The 21,680-nt window shown below is 36.5% G+C and overlaps 1 protein-coding gene across 11 annotated transcripts in view; it reads left to right on the plus strand.

The window, feature by feature from the left end:
- Positions 1–21,680, plus strand: part of CBLB (Cbl proto-oncogene B) — a 166,729-nt gene that overhangs the window by 34,925 nt on the left and 110,124 nt on the right. The window contains exon 1 of one of the 11 annotated variants that reach the window (XM_048057226.2): positions 19,102–19,541. The exons of the other annotated variants lie outside the window; for them this stretch is intronic. Coding sequence (XP_047913183.1) covers positions 19,465–19,541 — 77 coding nt within the window. The 5' untranslated portion in view covers positions 19,102–19,464. Of the gene's footprint in view, positions 1–19,101; positions 19,542–21,680 lie in introns of those variants that run through there. 11 annotated transcript variants of the gene reach the window in all.

The following is a 21,680-nucleotide window of genomic DNA, read 5'->3' on the forward strand; positions in this document are numbered from 1 at the left end:
TTTCAAATACTGTTGATTAAATCTTGCCTTGACAGGAACAGCCTCTTATTGAGCTCTTGCTGAGTATGTGCTAAGCAGGAGCCCTTCCACAGTTAGAACTTCCTTTTCCAGAAAAGCAAGACAAAAATCAATGGTCTGCAGTATATAGCAAGGTATTCAGGGTGCTGTTGCATTACAGAAGTGTTGCACATTGAGAATTTTTGTAGGTTTCTAGCTCCTTATGAAGAGATGTTAAGCTTAAGTTGGTAAAAGACATCTGTAAGACTTTTAGGTGATTTTTTTCCCCTGCCATACTACATTATAAATCTTTATAAGGTATGAAAGTTCAACCTTCCACTACTTTCACTTTTAGAGCAGCTATCTGTCTGACTTGTTTTTTTTTTTTCCTATAAGGAAATGTTGGAACTCTATGGCTATATCCTGAGCATGATCCAGTTGGGATCTTCGTGTCCTTGCCTGACTTGCATATTGTTCTAGGCTTCAGACATACAAATAACTAATTGACTGAGTTACACATCATTTATGTAGATATATATACACTATATGTACCATACGTGCTATATACAAAAGCAGTAGAGAAAGAAGACTTGTGTTGCTGTCCCTCCGGCCCTCACCCTGATTTGAGTAGTGTTGACTGCATATGGGAAAGACAAAATACCCAGTCTTTGTTCTTTACCCTCATCAGTGCTACAGCTTGTTTTTCAAAGCTGATAAAGAGTTAGTAACATTCTTTTTCTGGCATAAGGATATTTATTTGAAGCTTTCAAATAAAATAGTTTAGCTTTGCTGGAGAAAGAGGTGAAGAGGAGAGTCGCTAGTTAAGAGATACGATGAGTACTACACAAAACATAATCTGATTCTATCCAGTCTGAAGAATAACTTGGCATATTATCCACCTTAAATTAAAAAATTACTTCAAGGGTCATGCAAGCTAGGTAGAGTTGTATTCTGTTATACTAAATAGTTTTTTTGCCTTTCACACTTCAGTTATACCCTTCAGAGTTCTTCTCACCAGCTGCCTACTACTAACAACGGAAATACTAGAAAAATAATGTACTTAATTTAACGAGGAAAGACTAAACTGTATACAAAAAGCACTTCTGTATTTTTGAATATGTAAGCCAAAGGAAGCCAGAGGATCTTTTTCGTGTCTTTACGTATGGCAGTATATATGTTCACCATACTTTTGACACATGTTAGTACTTTAGAAGTACATGCCCTGAAGGGCTTCACATTAGAAGAGAAGTATCTCCTAGATTGCTTCAAGATCTCTTAAGGCTACTTTGCCTACACTCAGGTAGTTGCCAACTAAATTAAAGTGTATAAATATTTTTTTTAATACCTGTAGCAAAGCAAAGTGGATCCCTGGCCAGAGAACTGCAATAGAACATTTAAAAAGAAAAATAAAAAATAAAACGAGTGAATTTTTGTTCATATATTTCTTCTGTGGACAATTCTTCCCTTTTTAATTTTCGGGCCAACAGAACATCCCTAACTAAATAGATTTTTCTTTTGTCATTTGATTTGTGCATATTGTTTCTCTTTGAGTAAGTGAGTTTTTCTGTAGCTAGCATTCTGAAACAATTTGATGTTCAAAAATAGATAAAAATTTGAATTCTTGGAGAAATGTGTAGTTTAACAGATAATTGTGGCTGTGGGCATGCTCTTGCTATGAATTCATTTTAACAGCTTGATGCCAGGAGAAGGCTGTGACTTGAATACAGTGTACACATAAGGAATTACTGAATTTGAAATGTTGGTAGAGAAATTAGGTCCCTAATTCAGCAAGGGTTTTGAGTTAAAATACAAAGGTGAGCCTTTAGAAGTACAGTCTGTTGCCTCTGAAAGACTGCTTCTATTTTGCTTGTAAAATTAAGGATGTGTACTTCTCCTTGTTGAACTCCATGAGATCTCTGTCAGCCCACTCCACCAACCTGTTGAGGTCCCTGTGGCTGGCAGCACAACTCTCTGGCATACCAGCCACTCTTCCCAGTTTTGTGTCAGCAGCAGCCTTGCAGTGGGGGGATGATGATGATGATGATGATGATCAGGACTGGACCAGTATTGACCCCTGGTGTACATTGCTAGTTACTGACCTTTGTGCCACTGATCACCAACCTCTGGGTCTGACTATTCAGCCACTTTTGGATTCACCTTACTGTCTGCTCATCCAGCCCATTGCCCATTCATCAACAGCTTGTCTATGAGGGTCTTATGGGAGACGATATCAAAATCTTACTGAAGTCCAGGTAGCTGACATCCACTTATTTCCTTTCTTCTACTAGGCTGATCCTCTCATCACAGGAGGTTGTCACGTTGGTCAGGCATGACTTGCCCTTAGTGAATCCATGGTGACTGCTCTTGATACGAGCTGCTTGTTCTTCATTGCAGGGAAATGGCTCCCAGGATTAGTTGCTCCATCCCTTTCTCAGGGATTGAGGTGAAGCTGACTGGCCTGTAGTTCCCCCGGGTCATCTTCATTGCCATTTTTGAAGATAGGAAAGGCAAGAAGTAGTTTTGCTGCATAGATGAGAAACTGTGGCAGGAGACGAGTTGCTTCCAGTTACAGAGGAAGTCTGTGGCAGAGTGTTTTTGTAGGCCCATGACAATGCTTTAATTATGGGCGTCTCATTATTTCCACGATTACTTGCTTATTCATGCCACGAAGGTGGGTGGAAAAAAAACACAACACGTTTGTGAGTTATATGTCCTAGTCCTCACTATACCAGGAGGTAAACAGAAATTGAACAGTTCTTCAGCTAACTTTGTTTGTTTTCCAAAATCGTTATGTTGTGCCACCACTCTAAAGAAATGCTAATTCATTCAGTTGTTGTTGCTGTAGAAACAGACAAAAGGAAATCAAGCTTTTCAACTAATTATTTTGTATTGCAAGGATGTTTGCATAAATAATGTTTCAAAAATAACATAAGCTCTATAAAAGTCATGCAACAATAAGTTAACAGAAATATGGTAGGATGTTTGGATTTTGAATGTTGTGATTAGAAACCAGTGGAAGCTTACTGCTGTAATGTTTGCTGGAATTTAATTGGGAGGGCAGTGGCAAGGATGAGAAAGAAAGAAAAGAGGAGAATAGGGATGAGGAAGTAGAGGCTGAGAAGTATCTCAAAAGCTCAACTTTAAGGCAGCTGAAATGAAAAGTGTCATTACTTTTCATTTGTATTAAAGGTAAACTTTATAGGAGACTAGGGTTTTTCTGTCCTTTGAAAGTCTGTCCTCCTGTACTATTTTTTTTTCTGTATTATGAATATGAGAGTACAAGTTTAATAATTTCTACTGACGTTTTTTGTTTTTTTCATAGCCTTCAGTTGTTTTAACAATTTCTTGTATTCTAAGGAGGAAGCATCGCTATATAATTACAGTCCTGGAATGAGACTGAAATCTTTAACTGTCTACTGACTTGCTATGCAACACTGGTCTGGTGTCTTGCTTCTGTTTTCACTTGCTCTTCATCCTTGGTTGGAAGTCTTTAGGGTTTCCTGTTGCAGTTTGTAAAGAGTCTAACAAACAAAGGCCTCAATTTTGATTGGGGCCTCTCTTTGCTACATTAACAGAAATAATAGCTTCTGCAGAAAATAAAAACAAGGATAAGTAGATACATTCACGTTCCATTAAATTTACTGCTAATGATTGTACTAGTGACTGGTAGTAGCCAACCTAGGAAATGTCTTTTACTAAAACAGGCTAATAAAGTAAAACCTATGGTGACGTAGGAGCAGAAGTAGACTTAAAGGTAGAATAGAATAGTTCAATTGGAAGGGACCTCCAAAGACCATCTAGTCCAACTGTCCCGTAGTCTCAGATATTTCCCAAAGTGTTTTTAGTTTCAGGGAAGCTAAAAGAAAACTCTTCTTTGGAGTTGGCTACTAAATATAGTGGTTCTTGTGTGCTAGGATTCTTTGCGGGCACTCCTATGCTACTCTGTTGCTGAGCTGTCTTTCCAGCGAGTGAAATCTTTTAAAGCATTTATTTTTTATTTAGATTTGTAGACTAGAATGTTGTCTAAATGCAAATCTTTTGACAAAGATGTTAAAGTATAGAAATACAGCTACTTTCAGTTTCTGCAAATATATTATTTTTGATTCAAGCAAAATTATCATTCAATTAAAAATTAGAATTGTTTATAACCTGAAATTAACATGTCATTTGTGGAATATGAGTAACGCCCACAAAACAGAAGCAGTAAAGGGATGAGATGAAGTTTCAATTTGGAACTCTGACTGGCTTGTCAGGCCTTTTTTAAGATTATAGTAATACTTGGTTATTGCTTGTATGTCTGCAGGAGAGAGAGATCATTATTTACTCAACCTCTTGACTCAATTTTAAGGAAAGCGGTAGTCCTAAGTTGAAAACATTGAGTTGAGATTCAAGACAAAGGCACTAATTTCTTACCTATTTAGTGTATTTTATCTTTTTTTTTTTTTGCTATATTTTTATCTTTTGGTTGATTGCAGTCTAACTATAGCATACTTGAAATATTTTTCTATTTCATTTCAGTTCATTTCCATATATATCACCCTGTAGTCTGCTGTTACTTTTCAGGTCACAGACTGTGCCGATATAATGTAAATTTTAAAGTCTTAGAACCATTGAAGTTGAGATAAGTATTTGAAAGTAAGGAAAAACAAGAATTGCTTCCTTATTGGCCTTCTTAATTTGATGTAAGAGACAGTAAATATGTCCCATTTTTTTCAGGAAAAGGGACAGTTATTTTTATTCTGGGACTCCAAATGGTATGATGCCTCAAGACCTCTTTTGTATATATGCATTATGATACAGTTTTTGTTTCCATCATTGTATTCAGCATTTTATGTTACCATTACGTAGTATTTGCCATAACCCTGATATTTCCTAATAAATTCAGAATTATTCAGTTTGTTTATTTACTTACGCACTGGATAACCTCAGACCTCTTTTTTGACCTGTCGGCCTTATCCATTACTGAGTATTAAATTATTAATTTCTGCAATAGCATCTGTAAAACAGGTCATTGTAGTATTTGAACACTTCACAATAATGATTTATACTCAGAGCATTCATTTGAGGATCTCTGATAGTGTGACTCTTTCCATTTCCCTACTGAAGGTAAGTGGCCATTAATTTTGTTGTCTGGGTTCCAATATCCGTGTCAATTCATCAGGAGTTTGGTAGTCACCAACACCATCATGACTGCCCCTTCATTTTCAGAGGCAATCTGTTTTGTGTTCTAAGTGAGCAAGAATCCTCGCAAGAATGCTAGACCTTGTAAAGCTCCACCGTTCATAACAGCCTCCATGTTTTGTAGAAAATATGCCTTCATTGGTCTTAGTTTCAGTTTAACAACTTTAAATGTGGCTGAGAAATGGTATCTTTTTTTGAGCCCCACTTTAATTTAGGGTGCATTTTTCATTTCTAATTCAGGCATGTTAGAATGGGAAAAAGACCTCAATCAATATGAAAACTTATTCAAAATCAAAGTCCCTAACAAGTGGTGTGGTGTCATATTCTAAAAAGAACTGGGCAGGTGCTTTTAGGAGCATATTTAATATTCTTCTTGGATTTGAAATAGGGGAAGTGGTTATAGAGCTCTAACATGGTCTCCAGAATAGCTTTGTCTCATGAATGGCCTTCCCAATTGGCAGAAAGCTTCAATATCAGTGCCTTTATTTCTGGAGATTCCATGGGAGTACCAGATAAAGAAACAAGACAAACAGTTGCTCCAGCTGCTAATAGATGCTGTTCTTTACTACGGTCATCTGAAACATAAGGAATTGTACAACATGTTGTGAAATTCAATTGCTGTTGTGTTGCCTGAACACAAGGCTGGATCTTTACCTATACTAGTTGACGGTGGGAGGATGTAATATTGATTTTATAATAACTGTTTTTCCTGAAGTCTGCGTGCTAATGGCATTTTCGGTATTTGCAACTTACATCTTTCTTGCTGTTGCTGGTGCTGCTGACTACTGATGAGTGTCTTCCCTTAAGTCCCTCCGGTTTCAGGCAGCATTTTCTGTCTGACTGTCCTCCAATGTTGATTTTACTTCTACTACTTAAACTCCCTAAAGAGTTAAATTTTTATGGTTGTTTGATACTGCTCACTATGTTTATGTGGTCATGGACAATTGTTACAGATAATTTCTACTGGTGTTACGGGCTTTATCTTGAAGTATTCCATTCTTTTTAGAGTCAAAGAGGATGATCAGTCTGGGAAATTAATATAAAATGCTGTGCCAAGTATGGAGGAGAAAAGCTTTTTTTTCTGATGTTACAAACAAATGCAGTACATGCAGAGAGAATGTTTTAAGTCTTTCACAGAAGTGAAGCTTCTCACATGTATCTTAACTTTTCTGTGATAGCTTACTGGCTATCTTCTAAGAAATGTATTTAAAGCATGTTTGTGTAGGAGGTTCTATTTTTGTATGAGCTGGCTTTTAATTTGCTAGGCAAAGAAATCTTCTGTATCAGCTTACTGGCCACACAAAAAAAAAAGTTTATGCTTCTATAGAAAGTAAAAATTAATAATAGTTGAAAATAGTTATAAAGAGAGAGAAAATATTTCCTATTGGGAATAACAGAAATATTAATCTGGTCAAGTACTGTAAACTGGAGAGTAGCTTTAAAAAGAAAAAAAGACAGTCCTGTACAAAAAAAAACAAACAACCTGCCTTTCGTTCTTCTACCAGATTAATTCTGAAACTGGCTACGTAGTACTAATCATGATAACAATAAAAGATTATCCCTGTTTATTAGGATAGCCTTTGCCTTCCCCATTGACTTGCAGAAAAAAATATTAACTAGTATATTATAAAGCTGAAATTTTGAGTTACTAATATATCTTTTTAAAACAAGAGTTAAAATCTTTTTATATTTTTATTATTTCTTAAATTTAATTGTAGCAAAAAATGAGACAAAGCTGACATCTTTATGTCTAAAGATATAATTTGGAGTGAAAACTAAGCTCCATCTCAAAGTATGAAGATGTAAAACACAACAGAAATACGGAAAAAAATCACAGATCTTGGATTTGTTCCAGGGAGGAAAATGCTTTCTACTGCTAGCATAAATAATAGATTTGATAATTTTAGGAAAATAAAGTAATCTGAATGCATTGAGATTTCTTTGAATGCAGCAAGTAAACTAATGAATGAACACACCATTTGGTAACATTTCTGAGGGGTTCCCAGGAACAGACTGGTTGACTACCACTGTGACCTTTGAAACTATATAATCATGAAAGGGAAGAAAAAAAAAAGGCAAGTTACTTGTGGGAAAGAAAATGACATCTATTATAGTGTGTGAAGTACCCAAGAGATGTCATAATGATCTTAACATATTGTGAAATAAGCTAGCAGTTACAAAAATAGTTTTGGATTTGTCAGACTTTCCACGTCATGGCAAAAGTTGCTGCTTTAACATTTCTCTGACCAACTCACAGTACTGATTGCCCCATAACATTCTCACTTCAGATTGAATGAAGATATGTACCATGCTTCATGTAATGGAAAGTTCTCTACTCTTATCTCCAGGCTAAATGCCTGATTTACAGGATTTTACAGCAAAGATGGCAGATTTTTGGTGACTTCTTGCAGTGTAAAAGTATATGAGTAGTACCAAAGTATCCATGATGATGACCTGCAGGATATGTAAATTCAACCCCTTTTAAAAGCAAACCTGAACAGATGTCTTTTGGATGTAATCTTCAAGAACAGTGCTCTGTGCATACAGAGCTCATGTTTTGTCATAGATCCAGAAAGTTGCCTCCTTCACAGTGTCCTTCCTTCCAATGCCTAACGTAAGGCAAAGAACATATGGGGACATGCAAGTATTACACATTCTGAGGAAATAAATATGTATGAACTAGGTAATATATTCTCTGCATAGCGAGGAAAGGCCTTGGTGAGTTGAATTCCTGCTCGTTTTAGGGCTAAACTGAACACGGTAACCAGTGTTGATCAGTAAGTTGCATTTGAGGTGTACAGTTGCAAAGGAAATAAATAGCTGGTAGAAACTATCAGAAAAGGTTTGACTAGCTTAAGAGTTTTGCTGTAATTGATACTTTATTATCACTTTAATGTTTGTCATTTTTTCTTGAATGTTTATGTATTCATTAAATTTTAACCATCCTACAGTAATTTTCAGTGCAATTATCTAATTATTTTATGCTTTCAGTGTTGGTGGTTTTCACTGATCTCTTGCTAAGTATTGAGGCAACAGGATTTCCTCTTTTTTCCATAGATAGATTATTATTATTGCTAACTCTCACCATTAGCCTGAAGTTTTTACTGTCTTGACTTAATTTAAAAAGGAGTAGACTCAGCACTATGATGTGGAAAACACTAAATCAATTAACTACAGTTAATGCATAATAAAAAATGTTGAGTGATGATAGTATTGTGACTAATTTTTTTGTTCATCTTTAATGCCTCAAAACTGGCAAATGCAGAGCATTTAAAAACCTGTAACAATGGATGGTGAAATTTCTGATACTCAGAACATTGCTTCAGGAAGCTATGAACATGGTTGTACAGATGAAGGTCAGTTTTTAAGTTGATCTGTCTTCCTTCAGTCTCATGCTTGTATATATCATTTGGAAGGAAAAAACAAGCACAAACTTTATGAAGTATTCTTAGAAGCCTCCTTGTCCTGAGAATCTTCCTTCTTAACATAAGCTTCCTTCATTTATTTTTTTCAGTCAAATTTTGGATAAACAGAAAAGTCTCAAAATAAGCACTTAACACGTATTGGAAGCTCTCTAATTATAATTGAAAAAGTTTAGTGATCTAGCTGAAAATAAATACTCTGCTTGTGGTAGGATTTATAAATGTGTGTATAAATGTTTTTTGTGTGGTTCATCAATAAGTTTGTTTTGTTTTTGCAAAACAGCAAAATACACGCAAACGCAGACAAGGAAGTTCTGCCATGTCAAGGAAATATTGCTATAAAGTAGAAAGAAGTTATCCTTTTCAATGGTGAGCGTACCTCAATCATGACTGACTTCGTTAACTCTGTTTCTCTTCTCTGATCTACTTGCTGCTCCAACCTCCTACTATGTTCATAGACTTGCACCAGCCAGGAGCTGATGTTACATCTCTGCAAAAAGAGTATCATTCCAGTAGTTGCTCCTATTTGGCTTGTATTGCTACAGCAGCTTCAGTCTTTGTTTAAGCAGTAGCATCGTCCTTTGATAGCTTTACTTGAGTCACAGAATTGAGTTAATTAACCTAACTGGGACTAATTATTTCACAGATTTAATTAGATGTAGACTGTGGAATTATATATTCTGTACAGTCTCTCAAATTTAAGTTCTCATCTATTTAGGCTAAAATGGGAGCAAAGACCTTCAATGTGGAGTCTTTTGCATACAAAAATACCTGGAAATGTTGAAGTATTTTTAATCATTAAGTCTTTCCTTGCAATAAGAATTGCATTTTTAGAGATCGTATGTTGCTAGGATTTCATATGCGCTTAATATTTCTAAAAATTCATTAGGACAAATTATTATGTATTTGTAAATATGTATTTGCACTTAAATAGTACACAAAAGGAAAAACATGTTTGGAAATTGTTTAGGAACAAATCAATAAGGCTTAGAAGTTCTGTGTGAGAACGGTTATATCTGGATGTGAAACAGCTGTGGCCTACTTTGGAAGGTCACTTTTAATGCTATATTTACTATAATATGTAGGCAATACTAGGTCAATAATGTATGTTATAGTCAATAGTATATATTATAAAGATTTATCTAATGATATTCAACTTCTGTGCAAATTCATTGCTGTAAGACTTTTCATAGGCACCCTAAACTTGGGGTATGGCTGAATGTCCCAAATGTTTTTTCAAGTGAGCTATTCTCAGGGCTCTGAAGAGCTATTAAAATAAATAATGATATGCTTTGCATGTGCTTATATTTGTTTACATGATATATAATGTACCCTTTCTGATTGTGTGCTGTCTACTGTTTTGCAGTGGTAACTAATCAGTATTTTAAAAGCAAAACTGAGGGATGTTCCTTCTTGTGTTCAGAGGTTTTGTTATTATGTGACTGAAGCTGTGGACATTTGTGACAGTGTAGTCATTGACTTCTTGGTCACTGCACTGGAACGAAGAAATAACCTTAGGGCAGGGATTTGAACTGCTAAGAAAGATAACCAATTAATACAGCAGAGCCACATAGAGAAAGGGAAGATTTAAAGCAATTTTACTCTCCAAACTGTACAGCTGTATTGTTAGCAACTGATAAAATAATGGAAAATGTTAAAAAAAAAATACACAAAACAAAAAAAATCAAAATATTGACACAGAGATGGAGATTATCTTCTTAGAAAACAGTTTGAACAAAAACAATTTAATTAAACTGATAAACTGTTCTACCTTATATGTAACTTCTCCCTATGCCCTTCCTGGTGTATATTAGTGCCTTATCTGTTTGCCAAGCCCTTTCTGTCAGATTGTGTAATCCCAACTCATGCTGGTGGGTGAGGGTTCTATAAACTAATTCCATCATTATCTACTTCTTGGTTGCAAAATACAGCCTTTAATTTGTCACACAAATAATTTCCCTTCTTTTCTCTTTCCCCTCACTTAGTGACTGTCAAGCTGCACAGCAGGGTGGCGAAAAATCACTATGTAACTTATGGGGATTTTAATTATCTGGCTCTGATTGTGCTACTTTGCACTTCAGCAAAGTGGCAGGATTATTGTCTTGCTGAAGGGGAGCTGTATAATATTTTGATTGAACTTTTATTTATTTTTTTTTATATATGTTGTGTGGCAATTAAAATTGAATGAGAAATGATCAGGCTGTGTGTTGGCAAATGCAGTTAGTACCTCCCTTGCTCAGGAGCGACTGTGCACTGATACAATAGACTTGTAATTTTTCTCTAATGCCACAGTAGAAGGCAGAACATAGTAGCGTGGGTATCTTGTGGTCTGTCATTCCCATCTCTCAGTTTCATGGCAGTCCATGTTGGAGAGGAGGGAACGGGGTCTTGGCATTATTTTTTCAGCATCTGTAGAGAACATAAATGCGTAGGGCAGAAAAGCTTCAAAACTTCTTTTGGTAATGGTCCTTGGGTAGGTGGGTTTTCTTTACTACTTTCTATATGAACTCAAGCCAAGCCACAAAGCCATGCTTGGGCTCTCTGCCCATTTCAGGCTTTAGTTTAGTAATGTTAAATTTAAAGAAAACGATGTGGATGCTAAACAGATTGCATTCTATAATATACATACCTACAACATAAGTAGAATGGGCAAGTGAAAATACATAAAACACATTTTAAATAACCTGAAATCAGAAGTTAAAATTTTATCTAAATTGACAAGTGAAGCTATGAAGAACAGGTTCAGCTTATTAAAGAATTTGAAGAGGTTTAAGCAAATAAGTGGGGAAGAATCTAAGTTACTTGAGTGATGTGTGCATACTTCCAGTGTTGGAACTTGATCATTTAGTATCTTAACAGTTCAGAAAGCTCATATGTATTACTAACTAAATGCTTCATTTGGGTTTCTACGGCCCCTTCTCAGTCTTTTTGAGCATCAGGCATGCTTTGAATGTGAGAGCGAAAGATCAGCTGTGTTAAGAGAGATGTTTTTTGCAAATCAACAGTGCACAGGACAACAATAATTTGCATTAGCTCCTGCTCCAAATCCTCACCCCCACTCCCCCATATTTTTCTTTCTCAGGTTGTTTTGGAGGTAGCTTGGCTTTTGGGGGAAATTCCATCTTTTGCAGGTAGCAATGTGGTTATCTTCAGCACGGCAATTCTCTCTATATCCTTCCTTTGAATTCCTTTTTTGAAAGCTCTTTTATCGTGGGAGTAATTGTTCTGTATTGTAATGTTGTTACTTCCTACTTGTTTGAAAATGTATTTGTCTTATGCCTCCTGAAATGAAGGCTATAATGAGTACGAGTTTTAAACAGATACAGGCGATTTGTAAACATATGAGAATTTTCCTCTAGCCAACAGCATTTCCTTCTTCTGTGGTCATCCCCATCTTTCAGAAGTGTTTTCTTGGACTCCTCAAGATTTGACATTTTCAGGTGTTGCATTGCAGGATAATTAAGAACTAACAGATTCCTTTCACTGTTCTACAAAAGAGAAGGGAAACTGCTGTTTTGCATTTCAGGATTTTAAGAACGAAGGGCCTTGGACTGTAAGTCTGTAAGGCTGATGAGAGAATTTCATCAAGACACAGGAAGGAAATTATTTCCTGCATCTCATCTTGGCAAAGTCTCTTTTTATTGATTGTTCATATTGTTCTGTCATACCTCCAATTCCTGAAATATGTTGAAGCAAGAGTTTGTGTGAAAGACAAACCAGTAGACTTTACTCCATCAGGTTTTTGAAAAGGCCATGACGTGAAGAAGAGGAAAGCAGATGCTACTTTGGTGGCTCTCTGTAGAGTTCTTTGGTGCCTACGTCCCTTGTGTCTTGCCTGATACACTGAATAAAATCACCATAGCCCTGGTAGACTTCAGCCTCTCTGAGCATGAATGTTTCTGAGGGTATTTTTTTTTTCCCCCAAGATGTTAACTTACATGACTTTTAGATAACCTCATATACTGAATCTTGTAAATGTGCTCTGAAATCCACAGATCTTATTTCACCTTTTTAAGGTGTTTTTACTATCCGTTTTGTTAATAAGTTAAGCTACTTAAATTATCTTGAGTGTAGCAAAATTAGACTGTAGAAAAATAGTAACTGTTAACCTTTTGATTCTTTATTTGAAAAGTCAGGTCAGAATTAGATTGATAGATTAATGTTTTTTCACTTAAAAAAACACTCATTTTTAAGACCAACCTCAGTAAGTTTTAATTTTAGCCAATAATTTAGAAAATTGCAAATGCTGTTGGTCAAAGTTCAGTGGTATATACTTATGTCTATAGGTAGAAAAAAAGAGATGTTTACCTACCTTTACTTCCTTGGTTTTCTGTACAGTTGTCCAGTATCTTGGTTTACTTTTAACAGAAATACTTGTGTGCCCTCTAAGTAAGAAATAGATGCTAAGGCTCAGATTTTCATTTTATATTTTAACAAACTTAGCCTTGGAATGATGACAAAAGAAGTGATTCAGTATTTTAAGTGGTAACCTCGTATTAAGAAAAAAAACAAAAGAGCATGTGAAGCAATTTCTGTAAGGTAAAGAATTTTCGAACTAAAATGTCAGCTATGAGAAGTCAACAGGAAGCTGATTTGCAGTGGAAAAATGTCTGCACTGGTGGTGGTTGTGATTTTTTTTTCTTTACTCTTCTACTCTTCCTCCCCCACTCCTCCACTCATCCTTGCCGCTTTCTTAAGAATACTGTAATTTACAAATAATTGTTACATGTTTTTAAAGCAGCTAAACAAGACTCATCTTTTTAGGGTTGGATGGAACTTAAAAGGTCGTCTTGTACAAATCATGTACAATAGTATTTTACTTTTTATATTACAAGAATGAGGATGTACAAAATATGCATCTCTAAGTGCTCCATCTCCTGTTGCAAACAAAATGCTTTGCTAACTAATTATCAGCTCTGGAGGTGAAATTTATGCTTATTAAAATAAAATTGAATAAAACTGGCTTCTTCTGTGTGGTGTATGATAACCCTTTACGACCTTCCAAAATGATTCTGTTCCTGATGATGATTTCATTCCTGTTCAGGGATGAAAAAATCAGAAAGAGGGGCTTGTAAACTTTCGTTCATGTCTGGTGAAGGAAGAGGAGTAAGATGAGTGGTGAGCTTTTGGTTTTGCTCCTTTTGTTTTGTTTCCAGCCGGGAGAGGAAGACAGTAGGAAATAATATACAAATGAGGACTGCATTTTCAGTACCTCTGTTCCGATGGTGAAATAAATCCCCCAAGCAGCTTTCCATTTGTTGTGTGGTTTGTTTTTTTCTTTAAACTTTGTTTCCAGTTGAAGAATTGCATCCTATCCAAAATTTCATAACCATCATACTTTCAGTTAGATTAGTGTTCTTAGTCACTTTGTCCCCACTCTCTGCTCTTTGTGAAAAATAAAAACAATAACTATTCCCAACATCTCACTGCTTAGTGAAGGCAGACTCTCTGGAATTTTTCTGTTTGCTCTGTAGCTGTTCAAACTTATTTATGTAAGATAGGCTCTAACTCCTTCCAGAATCAGCATGTAAATGACCCACCTTCAGATGCGCAAGAATACATACGTAATGCTAGAGGAAATAGTTTTGGTTTATGAAATCAAGAAAAAGACAATTAGGTATTCTTTGCTACAGTTTTAACAATCCAAAGAGTAAAAAATACGGTACAGTAGTTGACCACTATATAGCTATAAAAGTGAATCATAGGCAAAGATTATAACCTAGTGCAAGAGTGAGAGAGATGCCCTTCTTTTTCATTAGAGGATTTGCAGATAGATATTTGCTTTCTGTAACTTTCTAACTCTCCAAAAACATTTAAAGCACAATACTGCTTTTGACACATAAGAAATACCTATACAGAGTAGATAACATCATTTAGACTGGCCAATTAGCGTTTGCAAGCCTTTTTTCTCCATTACTTCAAGTAGTTGTTTGCATATATTCGAAGTGGTTTCTGCTGGCTATTTTCATTTGCCACTTTGATTTGGCAGTGTTTCACTTGAACTGGATACAAAGCAATTAAGCACCAGACATCTGACTTAGCTGCAAGAAAATGCACTCAATTATTTCCCTTAAAAAGAAAAAAAAATCTGTATTTCAATAAGTTCTGTAAGGCAAGAGCACATCAGTGATTTTAAATTGAGAGGAAAAAAATATCCCAAATATAGAATTTTACTGGAAAGTCTTTCATGTATGAAAAAAATGCTTTTAAATGCAGAGAACTTGCACAAACCTGCACTGACTCCTGTAGCTCTAACTAAGCATGTGTAAAATTTTCCATTAGGTACCTCTGTTTTGAGAGATTGTGCAACTTGGTATTAATACTGCAAGGCAAAAAAAAATTGGTCATATTTTAGCTGAAAAAAACAAGTATAAAAGGGAAAATTTAAGCTGGTGTTCTGATGTTCTTACATGAAAACAAAACAGACTAAACAAAAACCACTACCACCACCTAGAACAAATAAAAACAAACAAACAAACACCTTTATTCCTGGTAAGATCTGTAGTAGGGTTACTAAATCATTCCCTAGCCTCTCCTGAAATTCTGCTGGTGGAAGTTTAGGAAGGGAAGGAGAAGAAAAGTCATGATTTGGATGGAGAAGCTAATCCATACTTCCCTTGACCCCTTTGCAGAATCACCTTGTCCAGCTGTGTGACAGCATGGCTATGGGGAGGGACAGCACTGGCAGAAGGGGACTCTCAGCACATGCCAAAAGAAGGGAGTGGTGTGCATGAGGAAATTCAACACAGCTCTTACTTTGGGAAGTTATTTGTTTTTGTTACTTTCAGGAGATAGATTTTCCCTTTTAGTTTCATTTGGGCCAAAATCTGATTTTATGATGTGAGAGAGTTCAGTTAAACAAAGTAAAGGAAAAATTCCACAATCTAAAAACAGGAGGAGTATCTTCTGTTTTTTTCCACCAAGTGATCTCTACAAATTTTGGATAGCAAAAGAATAAAAAATGACAATTCCTCGTAAGGTTGCTTAACTCTTACGTGTAATCTTCCAGTACGTGGCATTGTTCATTAATATTTTGGTAACGTTCATTTATTTTAAATAATAGGTTCAGATGTAAATAATACATACAACTTTTTAAGCATAGGCAAAGGAAATATTTTTTTCTTGCGATCTATCATGTTTTTATATATATCACCTTTCCTGTAAAAACAATGGGATTATTGGATATTCATATGGACTTCATGAAGTTTGAGACTTCTCCCTTTTTAGGCTAGGAACTGGACTGTCTTGATTTAGAGCAAGATTTAATGTCTTATAAATCCTAGAATGTTTCAACCTTTATCAAAACCTGCTGTTTTCCTTCTGGTTTTGATATTCGCATGCATAACATCTGATTAGATAAAAACTACAGATGTAACTGTATTTATAGTTTTGTATATTTGTGTCATAGTTACGTTCTGAGATAATGCAGTGTTTTCAACAGATGCTAAAATAGGTTTGTGCTTTTGAGAGTGAATATTCTTTTTTTTTTAACCACTAAAGTTTCTGATACGTTTTTGTTAGAAAAGGTATGTGACGTCGTTTCTTTCCCTCTATTTAAAATAGGAGCTGTTCTTCCCTTAGTCCTTGCTGATATTCAGAAGTGATTTTTTTTTTTAACAGAAAGAGTTAGAGAAATTGAGGTTGAATCATGACTAACTTTTTTTTTTTTGTAGCTTGGATGTCTCTAGGCTTCCTTTTTAATTAATCAGGGACATACACATATGCTGAAGCTCACTGCTGTCCATGAAGCTCCTAAGTTCAACGCCTAGGCACTTTGCTGAGTTAGATCCCTTGTTACCAATTCCTCTTAGGTGTAATTTCTATATCCGTGGCCATTTTTAGTGTCTGTGAATAAAATAGGCCAACACTATGTGATCTTCAGGGGAAACAACACGGATATCTAGCAGAACATGTCGTTCTCTCAAGACAGGGAGGTCAGGCCCATATGCCCTGCTGGGGATAGTCCTTCACAGAATCTGTCACTCGTGTGGCACCTAGGTATTGCTTGGCAGAAGGCTAATTGGCCTGGCCAAGGGTCATGCCAAGGCACCTGGGAGAAAGTGATCTGTAGGGTCTCTAGGTTAGGGCGCTCATGCTGTGGCCCTGTTGCCTAATATATACAGTCATTGTGACCAGGGCTGTTGAACACTTGTTAAAAATGTGTCTTTATTGCTTTCTCCCCCTTTTCCTAAGATCAAGGAATGAAACTTTAGTCATACATACTCTGTAGGGTATAGCAAAAGTTCTGTTCAAACAATTCATTTTAACACCTTGCTTAAACGAAATCCGTTCAACCTAGTGTGACATGATGTATGACAGAGGCTCACTAGCTCCTTAGTTATTTACATAATAATAGCCTTTCGTGAAAGAAAAGGAGCAAAGGCTCGTTGTGCAAACTTTAGAGCTTCTGTGGAGCTGGTTGTTCTCCCGGTGGGTGGAGTGCTTGCTAGTAGTCTCTGGCAGTGGTAGAACCAGGTGCCTGATCCTGCCTTCTCTTTGAGATACTTTGGAAGCACAGAGCACTAGAATTTCTTTACCTTACTGCAGGGAAGGCTTTTCATTCCAGAGAGGGTAAAAAGTGTAATCTGATGCAAGGTATGCAAACATGCTGCTGGTGTCTGTAACAAGTCATAAACCTAAGAATTTTTAATTGCAACTGCAGACATGAAAGGAAAGTGTGGGAGTGGGGCAACGCTCAGAAACTATTTGGGCCCTTGATTCTGAACAAACAAATGCCCTGATCACTTTTTTTTTTTTATGGTGTTGGAAAGGAAGTGGTCTACTATCATCTTCTTCAGTGAAAATGGGCTTTGCAGAGCTGCCAATTAGATATGTATTTATAATATATATCAACACTGTCTGATACCAAATGGCCTACCAAAAATAACTGGTTTCTTGGTTATCTAGATAGCTGATACTTAACTCACTCCTTCCTACCTATAGCTGAAAAATACATTTCAAGCCAAGTGGATAAATATTAAAATGAATGCAAGAAAAAAATGAAGAAAATACTTAAACACAAAGGTGAATGTAATAAGCTCAGAAGATTATCTAAAGCTAGAAATGATTAAAAATATTTTTTAAATAATGTGTTGATGTGACATGGTTTAGCGCATGCTGTTTTTATGACATCGGGTTGTAGGTAAATCCCAGCATATATTGCATGTATTCCTAGTACATGAATAGATTGGTATGAATTTGGTAATAAAAAGATCTCGCTTTGCATAAGGAAGGATATCCCACGTTGCAGTCTTCTCTTCTCTGTTGAACAGATTTTCTGCCATGCTGCAGTCTCCAGAGGACAAATGACAATACAGAAGGGGCAGTCAGGGCCCCTGAGCGTACCCCCAGACAAATGCGCACCCTAGTTCTGATGGAGTTTCAGAAAGCCATACCTCTCCCCTCTCCGTGTCTGGAAAAGTTTCAGGTTGTGGTGATAACTAGTCTTAGGAAGCCTGTATGAAGAGTGAAATGTTGGATGAGGTCTTCTTAAATTGAGGAAGTGTTTCTTTTTCTTGTTTTTCTTTTTTCTTTTTGTGTGTATGTGTGTTCATAAGGAATGGCAAGGAGATTGATTTGATCCCCAGGCCATTTTTTCAGGCCATTTTCTAACCATCCTTTTCAGAGGACCTTGCAAGAATCCACTGAATCTTGCTGCTGGCTTTTGTTGTCTGTTTACCAGTACTACACCAGAGCAAGCCATCTGTATGGAGACATCGACTTAAAATCAAAATCTTCTTACGTGTTTTTGGCTTTTCTGTCACTATGTTTAGAGGGACCTTGTTGTTCTATCAGTTGATTTTAATGGAAGCTAATCATTGAAAGAGTATTTAAGGATTAGTAATTAGGGTAAGGCTTTATTATTTGTTGTCAGAAGACAGGTAATAAACTCTGGAGTAATACTTCTTGCTACCCCTTTATTTTTAACCCATGTTTTGTAAGATTTATACACTGGGGCTAGCTTTCAGTAGGTAGTGCTGGATGCTGTGGGCTGTAGCCACTCATGAGAAGGGGATTTCTGTTTTTGTTTGAATCCAGTATGGCTTTGCTGGTCTTAAATGTGTTTTATTTATTTATCTATTTTTCTGTTAGTCATGGGTTCTTCAGCGGGCCTTGCTTTATAAATTTTCAAAAACAAGCACATAGCGAGCTAGGTGGAATTTAGGGCATCTGAGCATAGTATCAGATTTACAGTGGGATGAACTTTGTTTTCAGCCAAGGCTTGTTTACAGCAGAATCCATTGAGTTCCGTGAATTGACTGTGAAATTACTTCAGGACAACTTGAAAACAGGCTTAAGTTTCCCATGTACAAATGGGAGGGATGTTTTTATTGAATGCTTCCAGGATCTCCCCCTCCCCCCGCCCTAGCCGTGATGTTAAAAATAACCATTGGAAGTATGTAAATACCCATTGTAGAGGTTTGTCTGTGGACTGCATGAGGAAGAAATGAAGGTATGTGGTCATGGCATTAAACATGTTGGCTCTGAGTCACTGGGAAGCTGCACCTGTGCACTGGCTTGCAGCTGTACGAAGTTGGAATTGGTGATGCTTTACACTGGTTTGTGCTTAATTTGCACAGGTGCAAGTGTGGAAAGCTATAGCCTCACATTATGTACTTAAATCTCTGGCCTGCAGCGAGATGTCTGTGACCTCCCAGCACCTGCTCAGAGGGTCACACCTGTTCCAGAGAGATCCTCTGCGTTGTTAATAGTCTCTGAATAGTCTCTGCTTGGACTGATGAAACTTTGTAGTTGGGGACTAAACTTTCTTCTGCAAGAAAAGAAATCGCTCTCTTGAACACATTCCTATGACTTTGTCTGCACTCCAAATTTTCATTAAGTGAGCTGGGAGTTTAGATTAGCTATGATTTATTTAGCATTGCTCCAAAAGGAGCTATGTTGCTCAAGTGGCCTTTTGCTTAAACCTCTTATTAAACAAACGTAAGTAAAGCTGGAGTAGACTGTTCGGAACTAGACACTTGGAAAACACTTTCTCATTTTCACAGTTGTGATTCTTTGAATAAATACTGCAAATTGAAACTGCTGCTTGGCACAGTCTCAATTCAAAATTACTTACATTGTTCCTAAGATATGCTAAGGGCTTGCTTTTGGAAGTAAATGACTTTCATATTCTCCAAGAGGGTTATGTACAGCTGCTTTAAGATACTGTTGATCAACTGCTTAGTGTTAACAGTGCGTTTTTTACTAGTATTGTTGGAGTCCTTGCAGTACGGCTGTAGAAAGACCAAGAAATGGAAAAATCAAATTGAGAGCTGTTCTTTACATGCTTATAAGTTTTGACTGAATACTTATCTATTGAAGTCAAAACTTACCCTGCCTTGTTAGTCATGTGTCTTGTGCAACTAGCAAGTGAGCCAGTTGTGAAATTAAGGTGACTAAACTTAGAGGAAAATGTGACCTATAAAGTTCCTAAGGAAAAATCAGAAGCATTTATTTTCCACTTTGCATTTCTATCTTTTTATCCTTTTCTCTCTCTCTTTTTTTTTTTAATACCTTTCGAAGGGTTTTATAGCACTGTGCTTTACTCCCTACCTTTCAAAAATATTTTTAACTTCTTCAAATAATTTCTGTCATTCTGAATGGCTTCTTATTTTAGATCTTCTGCTGTTTTTCTCACAATACCTTCTCTAGATCTCTTTTCTTTCCTTTTTAACTAATATCACTGATGGCAGAAGAAAAGTTTCATCTGGTTGGCTAATGTTGTAATATTCTGGATTTAAATAATGAGTCACTATGACATACCAGTCGGTCCTTTTAATCCTCTGGCCCTTTAGAGAAGTATTTGAGGATTTTGTATGTTCAGGATATTAACATGAAGTATGGTTCTTTCCCTTCCCAAATGTTTACTGTGATCTGGTAGGATTTAGACTGGTATGAAGGAGCGCGAGTGCAACACACTGCATGTTTCATGTTTTGCTTCAGACTTTTCCATGGACGAGTGTTTTGTAAGAGAACGCTGTATGTCAGATACTATTTTATCTTCTATCCTAAAGAAGGGGTTATCCCTTGTGGAGCTGTGGAATGTGGCTTGGTGGGTGGGAAGCAAGAAAGCCCAGGAAAACTATTTGGCCTTTGCCTCTTCTGTTCCCCCCTTCCTGTCTGTCTGTCACCTTTCCTCTCTCCTCTCTGGGAGCCGTAGGAAGAATTTACTTTCAGCCTTTAGGGAATAGGAGGAGTGAAGAAGTACTGTGGGACTTCTGGTGGAAACTGGTGTACAGGGCCTGCCTGTTTTTCTGGGAAGAAGTTTTAATTTTGAAAGCTGGCCAGTGACAGGACAGGCCGTGCAGGGATGACGAGCACAAAGAGCTCTCTCCAGAATATTGCCTTTTTGCTGATAGGGATTGAGATATTAAAGTTGACTGCACAAGCTTCTTTAGTGTATTTACTGACAGCTGCAATATTTCCTGTTTTGTAAATGATTTTTTTTCAGTCTCTTTAGCAGATACTTTATACTTTGACTGCAAGATCACCAATACTGTTGATCACAAGTATTTGTTATAATAATTCAGATATGACTTACAACTGCGATAGCATTTCTGTCAGCCAGTTCATGTCAGATACCACTTACATAGCCTAAAATTGCTCGTATGAATGAAAGTGGTTTCTAACACCAAACGTACCACATCAAGTAGAGTTCTGTCACAGACGTTTTGAACCTTGCCAAACCTCAGCGGGCCATCTGCCATGCTAGCCAGTGGTCTGAACTTTCCAAAGATGGAAGGAATGTACTTTTATATTTGATTTCTCTTTCCCTACACTTCAAATTTAAACAGTCTTCCTATTATTCATAATATAAACCTTTGGAAATAAATGTTCCTTTCCTATCCCAAGGTGCCTGTCTGAGGATCAGAAGTGGGGATATGCTTTTGACAGATTTATTTTTTTTTTTTTTGGCCCAGTGGTCCTTTATAATATATGCTTGTTTTGTGACAGTTTTTTGGGGGGGTGTTCTTTTTTGTTTCTTTGTTTTGTTTTTAAATTATTATTAATATTATTTTTAAATTTAGCTACAATATTCAAGTAACTAGAGAAAGTGAAACGTTGGGATCACAAACTAAA

Source organism: Anser cygnoides, chromosome 1 (assembly GCF_040182565.1).
Source record: "Anser cygnoides isolate HZ-2024a breed goose chromosome 1, Taihu_goose_T2T_genome, whole genome shotgun sequence".
Taxonomy (NCBI): domain Eukaryota; kingdom Metazoa; phylum Chordata; class Aves; order Anseriformes; family Anatidae; genus Anser; species Anser cygnoides.